We start from the raw sequence: 15,478 nt of genomic DNA, 5'->3' as shown, positions 1-15,478 counted from the left end.
GTTATACCTCCAGTTTTGATTTTGTGGACATTTTTTCAAGCAATTTTTTCTTTGTATTGTAGTGAAGATTGCAGGGTTGGGACATAATAGAATAGAATCATAGAATGTTTACAGCTACATCCTGGAGATTTGTTAGTGTGTTAGAAATCTGCAAAGGACTAGTTTTTCTTTATCACTCCTGAGGCAAGGGAGGTTGCTCCCTCCAAAAAAAAATCTGCCATGCTCTAAACTGAGTTATGCAAAAGGCAAACAACAGAAGAAAAAAATACCTGAGGCACACCTGTTCAAAACATAGCATTGTTGAAGTTCATCCTTATGCTAAATTGCTGGAGGTGTGCAAACATGTTTGAGCGAAATAATGATAGGATGGTGCAAGAGTATGTTTGTCACATCCCTGCTGCTTCCACCAGCAATTTGAAAATACTCTAGAGCTTTGTGACTGAGGATTTATTTCCTCGTATAAAAAAAGAATCTAATGTATTTGTGTGATCGTTCCATAGTATGGAGACTGTTTGTGACTAACTGATTGTTGTTGCCATCAGGTCTCCTTTCATTGTGATGGAAACACTTTTTTTCCCATCTGGAAAACACCCTGCCAGAGAACTGGTGGTGGTAAATGCCTTACAGTTTTTAACTTGGGTAGTTGAACTGGAGCACCCATTTGGCTGGAAGCTGCTGCAAGTATCAGCAGCTCTACAGTGAAACAAAGACACTGCTAGACACAGAGTGCATGAGACAGCAGACTCCATGTAAAGTGTATGTAAATGGGGTAGATCCTGACTTTTCATTACAGTATAGTTAGTTAGTTAGAGATACAGCACTGAAACAGGCCCTTCGGCCCACCGAGTCTGTGCCGACCATCAACCACCCATTTATACTAATCCTACACTAATCCCATACTCCTACCACATCCCCGCCTGTCCCTATATTTCCCTACCACCTACCTATATTAGGGGCAATTTATAATAGCCAATTTACCTATCAACCTGCAAGTCTTTTGGCATGTGGGAGGAAACCGGAGCACCCGGAGGAAACCCACGCAGACACAGGGAGATCTTGCAAACTCCACACAGGCAGTCCCCAGAATTGAACCCGGGTCGCTGGAGCTGTGAGGCTGCAGTGCTAACCACTGCGCCACTGTGAGTTGGCAGTCTGTTTTACATCACTCCCAATTTATATTTTCATTGACTTCAATGGGAGTAATATAAAATGGGCTATTGATTCGTTATCACCCATTATCACGCAAAGTCAAGATCTCCCTCAATGTCTTTAGAATAAATTGATTGAAAGTATAAGATTTCTGGTCAGAGATGAGATATTCACCGGCTCAAAGCTACAAGTGTACAATTTTCATAATTGACTTCTAACCACGATTATCACCAGCTAATAACTAATTTATTTATTTATAGTTTGGAACATGAGTACAAATGAGCAGTTGGGCAAGCTACAGCTTACTTTTGTGACTCAGGATAAGGCTGAATTCAAGATGGCTCTGTGTAACAGAACTGCACCCCACAAGTGTGAACCACTGAAGGAGCTGTATGTTACTGCAAATACAGTGAGTGCATGTTGACTTGTTGATTAGACCACAGGTTAGTCAATGGGACTAAAGATAATATAAATATTAATATAATGCAGTTTTTGCAACAATAGAATATTTCCACCACAGGCTGGGAAGGTTTATAGATATTGAAACTGATTAAATACCTACAAAAGACAGGGAAAGTCTTTCCCACTGAACAAAAACTTAAATTTAACCTAAACTCTTAACATTAGCTTTTTTGAGTTGCATTATTAAATTAATGGCATCATTATTTTATTATTCTGATGCACATTCATAGAAAAGTTAGCCTTTGGGGAGGCGGTGGCGAAGTGGTATTGTCACTGGACTAGTAACCCAGAGACCCAGGGTATTGCTCTGGGGACATGGGTTCAAATCCCACCACAGCAGAAGGTGGAATTTGAATTTAATTAATAAATCTGGAATTAAGAAAACTAGTCTAATGGCCATGAAACCATTGCCGATTGTTGTAAAAATCCATCTGATTCACTAATATCCTTTCGGGAAGGAAATCTGCTGTCCTTACCTGGACTGACCTACATGTGACTCCAGACCCACAGCAATGTGGTTGACTCTTACATGCCCTCTGAAATGGCCTAGCAAGCCACTAGCTAGCACTGTGGGTGTACCTACCCACATGGACTACAGCAGTTTAAGAAGGCAGCTCACCACTGCTTTCTCAAGGGCAATTAGGGATGGGCAACAAATGCTGGCCTGGCCAGCGATGCCCACATCCCATGAATGAATAAAAAAAAACTAATCTTGCTCTGCATTACAAAAAAACATGATGTGGAAAGAAAAATCACCTTCCATTTAGTCCTCCTCTAATGTCATTTGAATACCTTTTTTTCAAAGGTAGATGTTTAAGTAGAAAGATTTGAAATAGCTTGAAAACTGCTAATTGATTTACATTTTAGCTCCAGTGTCAAAACAATAAAACATTACAATAGTTTGTTCTGTTTCAGATTGGTGCCTATTCTAGGGTTTTTAACTTGTCTCATGAAGAATGTGACAGCATCATTTGTGTGCAGGTATGTGAGTACTATCTCTTAAGCAAAGCTAAATTAATTTATTTTTCCTCTAAATTCTCAGTTCTTTTTTTTAGAATTAGAATATTACAGCGCTGTACAGGCCCTTCGGCCCTCGATGTTGCGCCGAGCTGTGAAACCATCTGACCTACACTACTCCATTTTCATCCATGTGTCTATCCAATGTCCACTTAAATGCCCTTAAAGTTGGCGAATCTACTACTGCTGCAGGCAGGGCATTCCACGCCCTTACTACTCTCTGAGTAAAGAAACTACCTCTCACATCTGTCCTATATCTATCACCCCTCAACTTGAAGCTATGTCCCCTCGTGTTTGCCATCACCATCCGAGGAAAAAGACGCTCACTATCCACCCTATCTAACCCTCTGATTATCTTATATATCTCTATTAAGTCACCTCTCCTCCTCCTTCTCTCCAACGAAAACAACCTCAAGTCCCTCAGCCTTTCCTCGTAAGACCTTCCCTCCATACCAGGCAACAACCTAGTAAATCTCCTCTGCACCCTTTCCATAGCTTCCACATCCTTTCTATAATGCGGTGACCAGAACTGCACGCAATACTCCAGGTGCGGTCTCACCAGAGTCTTGTACAGCTGCAGCATGACCTCGTGGCTCCGAAACTCGACCCCCCTTCTTGTTCTGAAGCTAGAAACTCATATTGCAATTAGGCTCATGGAGTGTTTGTGGCTTTTTGATAACTTATTAATGTATAAGACGAACCAGGCTGAAGGACGTGAGGCAACTTGACCTTGGGTTATCATTGTAGTACATGACCTTTCTTCACTAGAGCACATCCAGCAGGGGTTTGCTCGATAGCATTTCAGTGTAGGAAACCAAGTCATTGTTCCCTTCTCTAGCCAGAGATGATGCTGTCTATAACACTCCACTCATTGTCAGTTGCTTGAAGTCAACCTACTAATTGCAACCCATGGACTGAACCCATGAACTTCCATACAGTACATTTGCTCATTGAGCTGTCAGGGTTACATTGATTTTATTTAAAATGTAATAATATTTTAACAATTGGTAACACAAGTCTAAATAATTTGCCTTGGCAGGGATGGCGAACAGATATAGAATATTCTGTTCGGATTCAGATCTGTGACATAATGTGCAGTAAGTAGCTGATTTATATTTTTTAGAAATATATCTCAAATGCTGTTAAGAAATCTGTTTGTACTAACTGTTTTACAATATGTAGTTCATACTGATAGAAGCACAGGATAGGACGTTAAACTGGGGCACCCCTCTGATCTCAGATGTATATAAAAGATCCTATGGCACTAATCGAAGAACAGCAAAGGAGCTCTCCCTAATGTCCTGGCCAATATTTATCCCTCAACCAACATCACTAAAAAAACAGATTATCTGGTCATTGCAGTATGTGGGAGCTTGCTGTGTGCACATTGGCTGTGGAGTTTCCTACATTACAACAGTGACTACACGTCAAACGTGTTTTGGAATGTCCTGAGATTGTGAAAAGTGCCTTATAAATGAAAGTTCTTTCTATTAATTGGGAATGTCAATAATAAGGCTGAAATATTTACGCGATATTAAGATGGAGAAGCATTTCACCTGATGTGATCTGTGTTAACAGTTGTGAACAATCACGTCGGTGACACTATTAATGCACTCCTGTTCTCAAATGAGAATAAATAATTTCCTTTTAGTTTAAGCTGTGCTACAAGGTTTAAGATAGATTGACCTATTGGGTTAGGTTATGACCAAGTTGGAAGAGAAAAGCTATCAGAATGGTACAGAGAGTGCAGCATGGTGGCACTCTGCATTAGTCCACCGATGTGTGGTGCTGTAAGTAAGGGCACAATCCCCCACTGTAATGAATTTCTGATCTTGCCTGTGCTGTGCAGAGTTGTACTGTTCAGAGGGCTGGCATATCTGAGTCTTTCCCAGCACTGATCCCAAGTGCTAGAGATGGATGAGCCTCTGATCAAAAGTGCTCATCCTTCCCTAGCACTTGGGGATCAAGTTTTTTGACCTACATTCTTGACCATGGGAGGATGATGGGCTGAATAGTCTGCATGAGGAAATATGAGAAGTAAAGCCCATGTCTGCCATCATAGGAAGCACAGTGGGGGTGGCGCGGTGGTTAGCACCGCAGCCTCACAGCTCTAGCGACCTGGGTTCAATTCTGGGTACTGCCTGTGCGGAGTTTGCAAGTTCTCCCTGTGACTGCGTGGGTTTTCGTCGGGTGCTCCGGTTTCCTCCCACAGCCAAAGACTTGCAGGTTGATTGTTAAATTGGCCATTGTAAATTGCCCCTAGTATAGGTAGGTGTTAGGGGAATTGAGGGAAGGTGGGGATGGGGTAGGAATATGGGATTAATGTAGGATTAGTATAAATGGGTGGTTGATGGTCAGCGCAGACTCGGTGGGCCGAAGGGCCTGTTTCAGTGCTGTATCTCTAAATAAATAAAATACCCATTTACCTTCAACAGGAAATCCAAAACACAGCTGGAAGTTTTGATTGTTTATAGTAGTGACACTGTAAATATACTTCGAATATTTCCTTTTGTCACTGCATAGTCGGCTTTGAATTTTTCTTGGTATGTGGAAATTGCATTTATTGCCCATTCCTGTTTACTCTGAGGACATTGTGTACCACTTAATGCTGGACTAGTCAAATGTAGACCAATGGAGTTAGGGTCTGCAGGTTCCAGTCCCTGGAGGACAGTAATGAATGTTAGATGTTTATAACAATCCAGCAACTTCCATGGTTATTTTGGAATCTGTCCACAAATTACCAGATTTGCTGAATTCAGTTGCACAATTTGCTATGGTAAGGTTTGAACTCATAACTTCCTGGTGGCTAGTCCCGTACCATAACTAATAGGCTACCTGTGTCTGCGTGGGTTTCCTCCGGGTGCTCCGGTTTCCTCCCACATGCCAAAGACTTGCTGGTTGATAGATTAATTGGCCATTATAAATTGCCCCTAGTATAGGTAGGTGGTAGGGAAATATAGGGACAGGTGGGGATGTGGTAGGAATATGGAATTAGTGTAGGATTAGTATAAATGGGTGGTTAATGGTCGGCACAGACTCGGTGGGCCGAAGGGCCTGTTTCAGTGCTGTATCTCTAAACTAAAACTAAACTAAATACCAGTGACAGTATAAAATAGTAACCCTGAAAATCTGTGGCAGACTCTCACTATGGCTTCAGTGGGAGTGCCAGAAACTAGGCTGGGATCTGGGTGTGCTGGGTCCAGGCTTTGTGGGGGCAGAACCTTGGACTACTTCTTAATCAGGTTATTGACCCCTGAAAATCTGGCCATGAATGTTGGGGAGTAGGGCGCTGGTTCCATGGGGCATCAAATTGTTACTTCCAGTGGGATGGAGGAGATCCTGGTGCTCCCTTGGATCAGAACTCTTTCTGGCCTCTGCCATTGTGGCTGGGTAGAAGGTGGGATGCCCAGATGTAGTCATACCTGCTGAAGGCATTCAAATCACTGAACCTTCTCCCATCCCACTGAACTACTGTTGGGTCAGTATTGGAGATTCTGGGCAGCTCAAATCAGCACTTAAGCTGAGGTGCTCCATCCAGTGGAATTTTGATGCTGTTGGGAAGATTTCTTCTGGTGCTTATATGGTAGCAATAGTGTAGATATAGTGAGAAAATGTCCTCTGGTGACTATATATGCTAATGGTAATGTGAGTGTAAACATAGTGAGAAGATTTCCTTTCTGTGCTGTTTCTAGCAAAGCTGTTTACAATGTCACTAGTAGTCATGGGAAATTTTCCTCCAACTTTAATGATTTAGCTGGCACATTGTGACCGGAAGAAATCTTCTAATTGTGCCAAGTAGTATTTATGTGTATGGTTGACTCTATTCATGTCAGAGCATGTCCAACAAACCTGTTGAAACTTGAATGGAAATGAGCTGCAGAGTGGTTGGTGCAAGAACACAGCTATAAACCTCCGTAGGGGAGAAAGATTTTATATGCTTGCAAATTGTAGCAAAATGGTCAAGATTGGTATAAACATGTATTAATGATTTTGCTACAAGTAGCAAACTGGCAAAAGCTTTCACCGTTGGGAGTTAGAGTTATTAACCAGACTGTGAGTGGGAGTTGCTGAGTAAAAGGAATTAAAATCAGATGAATCACTCATGCAGCTCCCTGAAGGAGAATTGTGTCACAGGGAAATCTCAAAGGGGATGGGAGAAAACAATACAATCTTAAACTAATGTTACTGTTGGAAGATAACATTATCAGTCTTCATCTACCTTAATTAACTGCTAGTAGTAACACATAGGGCTGAACTTTCCTTTCAATGGGGCACAGGCAAAGAGGAACTTCTGCCCGCCCTTCTGACCTGGTCACAACGCTGACACATTTTCTTTGGTCAAGGATCATTGGACATTTCGGGCGGGATTCCCACTGCCAAGATGCAAGATGGAGCCCATCAGAGCTGGTGAGGAAATGAAAGTCATGCTGCAAAGGGGACACAGTTGCATCACTGGAAGAGGCCATGATAGACCTTAAAACAAGCAGAAGCATCATGAACAAGGCAGGCACTGCAGATTTGTAGGGCTTGGCAGAGAACAAGACCTACAGAGATAAGTGTGTGATGTCTGGTTGGAGGGAGAGGAGGCCTCCCTCCATGGACCTGCCACCATCTTCCACCGGGGGGTCCAGGGGAGCAATAGTATGAGGGACAAACAGGAAGAAACTGGGAATTAAGGCCAGGCTCCATCCACCCTTCCCCAACCCTGCTGGAGTTTACATGTTGCGGGTGGGGTAGGGGCCACTGGTGGGAGTGCAGGGGGAGGCATATTGAGGTTGAGGTGATATGCCTCCTTGTATATTTTACACAGTAATGTACATAATGTTGTCCAATATCTATTTGTTTCCTATTACAGAATTAAACTCCACAGCTGCTTCCTCGCAATATATCTGGCCAATTGCAATCACTGTGATTTTATTGATCCTAGTGACTATGATGCTCTTTATTGGATACATGTCATGCACAGGTGAGAAATAATAAAGGGACAATATTCATTTTTGAATTGTCAGTAATGTCTGAGTATTTCTTAGTCTTGAAAATAATAAAAAATACATAATTTATGAACTGTAACTTTTGCATTGATCAGAGCAGCAAAGTACTATGGTGATCATTGGCAGTAAAAGTGGACATTTTTCACAGTCTTATTCTCTTCACGAGTCCCTGTTTTTCATAGCGATAGGAAAGGCATTAAAATTAAAAAAAATATTTTAAAGTTTCAAGTCTTTTATTAGAATCCAAAAAATGGCCGTAGAAACTACGGCATTATTTTGTTTAATTGCGGCAGATCTAAATCTTAAACCCCATTGTCCCTTTATAACTTTCCTTCCCGATACAGTATTTATCTCCCTTTTAGATACTTAGGGTAATCCTGCATCTATGGATCTCCGCCAATGAGTTCCATATTCGCACGTCTTTTTAGGAGGAGGCTTTTTGTGGTTTAACTTTTTATTGGCTTAGTTGCCACTTTGTCATGATCGGGATGATTTTAAGCCAGCCTGCCCAGGGGAAAAGGGGCAGTAGTGGAGTTAAAATAGCTGTCGTGAACTCACTGGCCAATTCCCACCCTATTGCTATGTTTCCTGGAACCATTCATTGAGCAGCCCAAGTGCCCACCAGAATCAGCCATGAGCCTCATTGCTGTATATAAGTTGGGGGTCCTATGACATATATAAGACCCTGATACAAGTTTGAGGACAATTGGGTGGGGTGTGTGCGGTGTGCTCTGTTTTAAAAAAAAAAAAAATAATAATTTCAATGTGTTTGATATTAAAGATTTATTTTCTTTTTCTTTCGTGCCACTCGAAATTTATGTAGCTCTTCAACAGCCTTACAGAAAAGTGTTTCTGCATTCAAACCAGTCATCCAAAAGGTAGGAAACCTTCAATTCCAAAAAAAACTTTACCTTTGATGACTGTTTGGTTTGTTATTAATTAGAAAGGAAGCAAAGTCATCCACACATAACTACACTGTAAAAATCTCCCAAGTATTGACGACTAACAAGAAAAGTTTTGTCTTGCTTTAATGCTTCTGCTATTATCTACTATTAACTTTCAAATTGGCATTGGATCCAATGCAATAATTAAAAGTGTAACATTCTACACTGCACCTCAATCTCTTTCCTTTTGGGTCTGCTTATTCCTCCACAATTATGGATGACATTAACTAGGTAATACTCAGATCGATATTTAAAAATTCCCAGCAATCCCTAGAATGTTGTTGAATTTCTCTTTCCAATGCTTAGTCATGTCGCATTTAAGAAATACATATACCCCAGTTATGATTTGATTGTTTTTAGAAAAGGGTCTTGTATAAGTAGTTATTAGCATTATAGAACCATAGAAAAATTATGGCACAGAAGGAGACCATTAAGTCCATCTTGTCTGTGCTGGCTGAAAAACCTAGCCGCCCAATCTAATCCTACCTTCCAGCATCTGGTCCGTAGCCTTGCAGGTTACAGCAGTTCAGGTGCAGGTCCAGGTACCTTTTTAAATGAGTTGAAGGTTTCTAGCTCCACCACTGTTCCTGGCAGTAAATTCCAGACACCCACCACCCTCTGGGTGAAAAACATTTTCCTCATGTCCCCTCTATTCCTTCTACCAATCACCTTAAATCTGTGCTCCCTGGTAATTGACCTTTCCGCCAGGGGAAACAGGTCCTTCCTGTCTACTCTATCTAGGCCCCTCATAATTTTGTACACCTAAATTAAGTCACCCCTCAGCCTCCTTTGTTCTAAGGAAAACAACCCTCGCCTATCCAATCTTTCCTCACAGCTGCAACTTTCAAGCCCTGGCAACATTCTTGTAAATCTCCTCTGTACACTCTCCAGAGCAATTATGTCCTTCCTGTAATGTGGTGACCAGAACTGTACACCACACTCCATCTGTGGCCTAACCAGCTTTTTATACAGTTTCAGCATTACATCCCTGCTTTTGTATTCTATACCTCGGCCAATAAAGAAAAGCAGTCCACATGCCTTCTTCACCACTCTATCTATCTGTCCTGCCACCTTCAGGGACCTATGGACATGCACTCCAAGGTCCCTCACTTCTTCTACCTCTCTCAATATCCTCCAGTTTATATGGGGGGTAGAGCTTCCATTTTGATAAGTGGTGCCCCCCCAGAGTTTACACTCAAACCCATTTGCATATTGGCAGACACAAAATCTGCCATGGACCAGCACAATTGGGCAGTGCTTTAAAATTCCTTCATCTAATTACTTGATTAATACAGCTGAAAATAAACATTTTAAATCAGTGTCAATCTGCCACCTGTGAATAACTCAATATTAAATTACTCAAAATTATTTTAAAAAAAAATATACAAAGCTGTTTTCTAGTTAGATTGTGGTACAGTAATGAGTTCTTTAGTAAATTTAACAAATAACATTCAAAACTTTTTTTGTAGCCATCAAATGAGCACAATTCGCGGAAACTCCCAAAAATGAATTCACTCTGGATGTGTGGCCAATTGTGTGGATGGGGCCTGCTTCTAGCACAATGTTTATAAAACCAGTGCAAAAGATCGCAGAACTCAATTTGCGCTGCCTGTAATTTGGGCTTAAAATTCCACGATCTTTTGCCCCAGTTACAGAGATATCAAGCGAATTGTGCTGACAAACTCAACCTGATTGAGATGAAATTCCAGGCCATGATCTGCATCTGTCTCTATTTATATTACAGAAGTGTTCTTGATTATTTTTCAGAATGTCTGTGGAAATAAAAGGAACCTCTCTCATCTAATGGTTTTGCCACCTACATTGAGCTAATCAGAGGCTTTGCTACATTCCTCTGTGAAATGAAGAGGAAATATACTCAAAGCTACTTATTTGGAAAGAATGCTTTGGATGAATCAGCAGGTGTCCTGGTATTTATTGCAGCAGAAACTGTCAAAAATTTGGGATGCAGCAATTATTGTAGTTTGATCAAAAGTATGCATAGAAAAACTTCAATGCTTTATGAAAAATGAAAAGACAAATAAGCTTGAGACTGGATATTTTGCTGTTATGCTTCGTGGTAATAGACCAACCTTTATGTTTTCAGATCTTAACATATAACCGTGTAGACAAATCCAAGTGCAGCTATTTATTTGACTTGCACACTCTGAATCAAACATATGGGGGTTATTGACTGGTGCATGCAAATATAAAAACAGGAGTGTTTTTTATCTCTTGCCATTAGATTAGTGATTCCTTGTACCTTGCTGGCAGCTGTGGAGAAATAAAACCTGTTTTTTGTGAATCCATCCATAAGTCTAAGGTTGACTGTAAATTTGAGTCATTTAGATTCTACAGGGGAAGACATTCCTTTGTTTGGTACAGAGGATTGGAAAGACTTAAGCCAATCAAATTTTCTCACATTGTCGAAAACATTACTGACATACATGTCAGAGCAAAAATATGTTCAAGATGCTCAAGCACAAGTTCGATCTTGAAATAAGGATATACTATTTGTTAACCCTTGAAGTACTAGCTTTTTTGATGAATGTATTTTGTAAAGACTTTCTGTGACAATGTATTTGAAAAATAAACTTCTTTAGTGGCCAGTGTACAATGCTCAAATTAATATATTTTAAACTGTAACTTAACCTAGGACTGATAAATAATTGAGCAAAGAAATGTATTAAATATTTAACTTGTCTCCACTGGACAGATATTCCAAACAGCTGTCAGAAGTAACATGTGCAATGATTTTGCAATTGTTAATGTGTTGATATCAAAATGACTTTTTAAAAATGTATTTGAAAATGTACTGCTGAGTATTAAACTATATTTTATTTGAACATACATCTTTTTCTTTTAGGAAAAATGTTTTTTCAATGCTACAACATACATTGCAACAAATACTAGTAAATCTGCAACTAGGAACTGTGCACTATTTAAAAATGATTATTTAAAATGTTAAACTTCTAGACGGTATAAAGATAGACAATTTTTACATTGAACTTATAATTTTATGTATGAAACATATCCCTTACAATGATTAAGGGACAGTTTTGTAAATGTTCTCTTAAAGTAAAACAATACAAGATATGACCCAATCTTTGAAATTGGTTAACATTTGGCAAATACTATTCTGATTTATTCTTAGACATATAAAAAGTGAAAATGCTTTAAGTCATTGTGCTTTCAAAGAATATCCTTGTGTTCTTCGTGGTCACTGAAATATTTTCTCGATCTGTATTTATAAGCTGGTAATGCATTTGTAAGAGGATGAGAGAATACAAGTTCATTATATTTTCTTAACTTCTTGACACTTTTAATTGTGTAAATATAGAATGCATATTATCATTTTGCTAAGTGTATGAATTAGAACTTCATAATTTAAAAAAGCACAAACAAATAAAAGAGAAACTTATTTTTTATATTTATGAGTTGCTATTTATTTTGCTTGTCTTTGCGTGGCTGCAATTTCTCCTCATAAGACAATCCTGCCATCCCAGGGATTAGTCCGGTAAACCTCAGTTGCACTCCCTCTATGGCAAGTGTATCCTTCCTTAAATATGGAGACCAAAACTAAACACAAGCCACCAGGTGTGGACTCACCAAGGCTTTATACAATTGGAACAATACATCTTTACTCCTGTACTCAAATCCCCTTGCAATGAAGGCCAACATACCATTTGCCTTCTGAATTGCTTGCTGCACCTGCATACTAGCTTTTTGTGACTCATGAACAAGGACATCCAAGTCTCTTTGGACATCAACACTTTCCAACCTCTCACCATTTAAAAAATACTCTGCCTTTCTGTTTTTCTACAAAAGTGGATCACTTCACACTTATTCACATTATATTCTATCTGCCATGTTCTTGCCCATTCACTTAGCCTGTCCAAATCCCCTTGAAGCCTCCTTGCATTCTCCTCAAAACTTATGCTCCCTCCTAGTTCTGTGTCACCAGCAAATTTGGAAATATTACAATTGGTCCCATATCCAAATCTTTTATAGAGATTGTGAACAGCTGTGGCCCAAGCACTGATCCTTGAGCCACACGTTTAGTTCTCGAATCTGCAGGGAGAAAACTGGGAACTCAAGGCTAATTATTATTATCTGAATGGCTATAAAGAGAGAGGAATATGCAATGAGAGCTGGGTGTTCTCATACACCAATCACTGAAGGTAAGCATGCAGGTGCAACAGGTGGTAAAAAAGGCAAATGGTATGTTGGCCTTCATAGCGAGAGGATTCGAGTGCAGGAGCAGGGATGTCTTGCTGCAATTATACAGGGCCTTGGTGAGGCCACACCTGGGATATTGTGTGCAGTTTTGGTCTCCTTATCTGAGGAAGGATGTTCTTGCTATAGAGGGAGTGCAGCGAAGGTTTACCAGACTGATTCCTGGGATAGCAGGTCTGACGTATGAGGAGAGATTGAGTCGGTTAGGATTATATTCACTGGAGTTCAGAAGAGTGAGGGGGGATCTCATAGAAACCTATAAAATTCTAACAGGACTTGGCAGCGTAGATGCAGGAAGGATGTTCCCGATGGTGGGGGAGTCCAGAACCAGGGGTCATAGTCTAAGGATACAGGGTAAACCTTTCAGGACTGAGATGAGGAGAAATTACTTCACCCAGAGAGTGGTGAGCCTGTGGAATTCGCTACCACAGAAAGCAGTTGAGGCCAAAACATTGTATGTTTTCAAGAAGGAGTTAGATATAGCTCTTGGGGCAAAAGGGATCAAAGGATATGGGGGGAAAGCGGGAACAAGTTACTGAGTTGGATGATCAGCCATGATCACAATGAATGTTGGAGCAGGCTCGAATGGCCTACTCCTGCTCCTATTTTCTATATTTCTATGTTAGCCTAACGTCAGTCATTGGGAAGATACTGGAAACTATTATTAAAGAAGTCTTAACATTGCACTTGGAAAAGCACAGTATGGTTAGAACAAGTCAGCATGGTTTTACTAAAGTGAGATCCTGTTTGACAAATTTATTAAGAGTTTTTTGAGGATGTAACTAGTAGGGTAGATAATGGGAAACCAGTAGATGTAGTATACCAGGATTTTCAAAAGGCATTCAATAAGGTGCCACATAAAAGATTAATAGGCAAGATAAGGGCTCATGGTATTGGGGATAATATATTAGCGTGGATAGAGGATTGGTTAACAGACAGGAAGCAGAGAGTGGGCATAAATGGGGCATTTTCAAGTTGGCAGGCAGTGAATAGTGGGGTGCCACAAGGATCAGTGCTGGGGCCTCAGCTATTTACACTCCATATTAATGACTTGGATGAAGAGACGGAGAGTAATTGTATGAAATAAAAACAAGAAATGCTGGAACCACTCAGCAGGTCTGGCAGCATCTGTGGAAAGAGAAGCAGAGTTAACGTTTCGGGTCAGTGACCCTTCTTCGGAGTAATTGTATCTGTTTGCTGATGATACAAAGCTCGGTGGAAAGGTAAGATACAGAGAGGTTGCAAAAAAATATAGACAGGTTAAGTGAGTGGGCAACAGGATGGCAAATGGAGTATAAAATAGGGAAGTGTGAAGTTGTTCACTTTGGTCATAAAAATAACAAAGCAGAATTTTTTTTAAAAGGTGTGAAACTGCTAAGTGTTGATGTTCAGAGAGACTTAGGGGTACTCGTACAAGAAACGCACAAAGTTAACATGCAGGTGCAGCAGCCTATTAGGAAGGCAAACGGTATGTTGGCCTTTATTGCAAGGGGATTGGAGTACAGGAATAAAGAAGTCCTCCTCAAATTGTACAGGGTGAGACCGCACCTGGAATACTGTGTGCCGTTTTGGTCTCCACATTTAAAAAAGGATATACTTGCACTGGAGGCAGTGCAGTTAAGATTTACTAAATTGGTCCCTGGGATGAGGGAGTTGTCCTATGATGAAATGCTGAGTCAATTGGGCCTAAATTCTCTGGAGTTAAGAAGAATGAGAGGCGATCTAATTGAGACATGCAAGATTCTGATAGGGCTTGATAAGGTAGAAGCTGAGAGATTGTTCCCACTGGTCAGCGAATCTAGAACACAGGGACACAGTCTCAGGATAAGGGGCCAATCATTCAGGACTGAGATGAGAAATTACTTCACTTAAATGGTTGTGAATCTTTGGAATTCTCTACCCCACAGGATTCTGGATGCTCCATCATTGAATGTATTTAAGGCTGGGATAGATAGATTTTTGGGCTCGCAGGGATATAGGGAGCAGGCAGGAAAGTGGAATTGATGCCCAGATCAGCCATGATCGTATTGAATGGCAGAGTAGGCCCGACGGGCCATATGGTCTACTTCTGCTCCTATTTCTTGTATTCTTGTGTTCTTGCAGTACCTCACTAGTAGGAGCCTGCCATCCTGAGAATGACCCTCTGCTTTCTGGCTGTTAACCAATTCTCAGTCCAGTACAGTATATTACCCCCAATCCCATGTGCTCTAATTTTGATGACTAGCCTCCTCCGTGGGACCTTATCAAAAACCTTCTGAAAATCCAAATACACCACATCGACTGGTTCTCCTTTATCTATGCTACAAGTAACATCTTCAGAAAACTCCAACAGGTTTGTGAGACATGATTTCCCTTTCACAAATCCTCATTGACTCTGCCCAATCATATCATTATTTTCCAAATGTCCAGTTATCACATCCTTTATAATATATTCTAACATTTTCCCTACTACTGACGTCAAACTAACAGATCTGTCGTTCTCCCGTTTTCTTTATTGCTCCCTTCTTAAATAGTGGGGCTACATTTGCTACTTTCCAGTCTGCAGGAACCCTTCTAGAATCTACATAATTTTGAAAGATTAGCACCAATTCATCCACTATTTCTATAGCCACCTCCTTCAATACTCTGGGATGTAGCTCATCTGGACCAGGGGATTTATCAACTTTCAATCCAATTAATTTT

The 15,478-nt window shown here is 40.5% G+C and overlaps 1 protein-coding gene across 4 annotated transcripts in view; it reads left to right on the top strand.

Annotated features, from left to right (window-relative positions):
• The window catches only part of LOC137384998 (interleukin-17 receptor E-like protein), a 49,386-nt gene extending 37,398 nt beyond the window's left edge, over window positions 1-11,988 (top strand). For all 4 annotated transcript variants that reach the window (XM_068059729.1, XM_068059731.1, XM_068059730.1 and 1 more), the window contains exons 13-18: window positions 1,410-1,558; window positions 2,527-2,592; window positions 3,668-3,725; window positions 7,484-7,594; window positions 8,443-8,497; window positions 10,331-11,988. In XM_068059729.1, coding sequence (XP_067915830.1) covers window positions 1,410-1,558; window positions 2,527-2,592; window positions 3,668-3,725; window positions 7,484-7,594; window positions 8,443-8,497; window positions 10,331-10,367 — 476 coding nt within the window. In that variant the 3' untranslated portion in view covers window positions 10,368-11,988. The remainder of the gene's footprint in view (window positions 1-1,409; window positions 1,559-2,526; window positions 2,593-3,667; window positions 3,726-7,483; window positions 7,595-8,442; window positions 8,498-10,330) is intronic.
• Window positions 11,989-15,478: the final 3,490 nt, after the last annotated feature.

This window comes from Heterodontus francisci, chromosome 27 (genome assembly GCF_036365525.1).
Source record: "Heterodontus francisci isolate sHetFra1 chromosome 27, sHetFra1.hap1, whole genome shotgun sequence".
NCBI lineage: Eukaryota > Metazoa > Chordata > Chondrichthyes > Heterodontiformes > Heterodontidae > Heterodontus > Heterodontus francisci.
The sequence above is the reverse complement of the archived record's forward strand: the minus strand, read 5'-3'. Positions and strand labels throughout refer to the sequence as shown.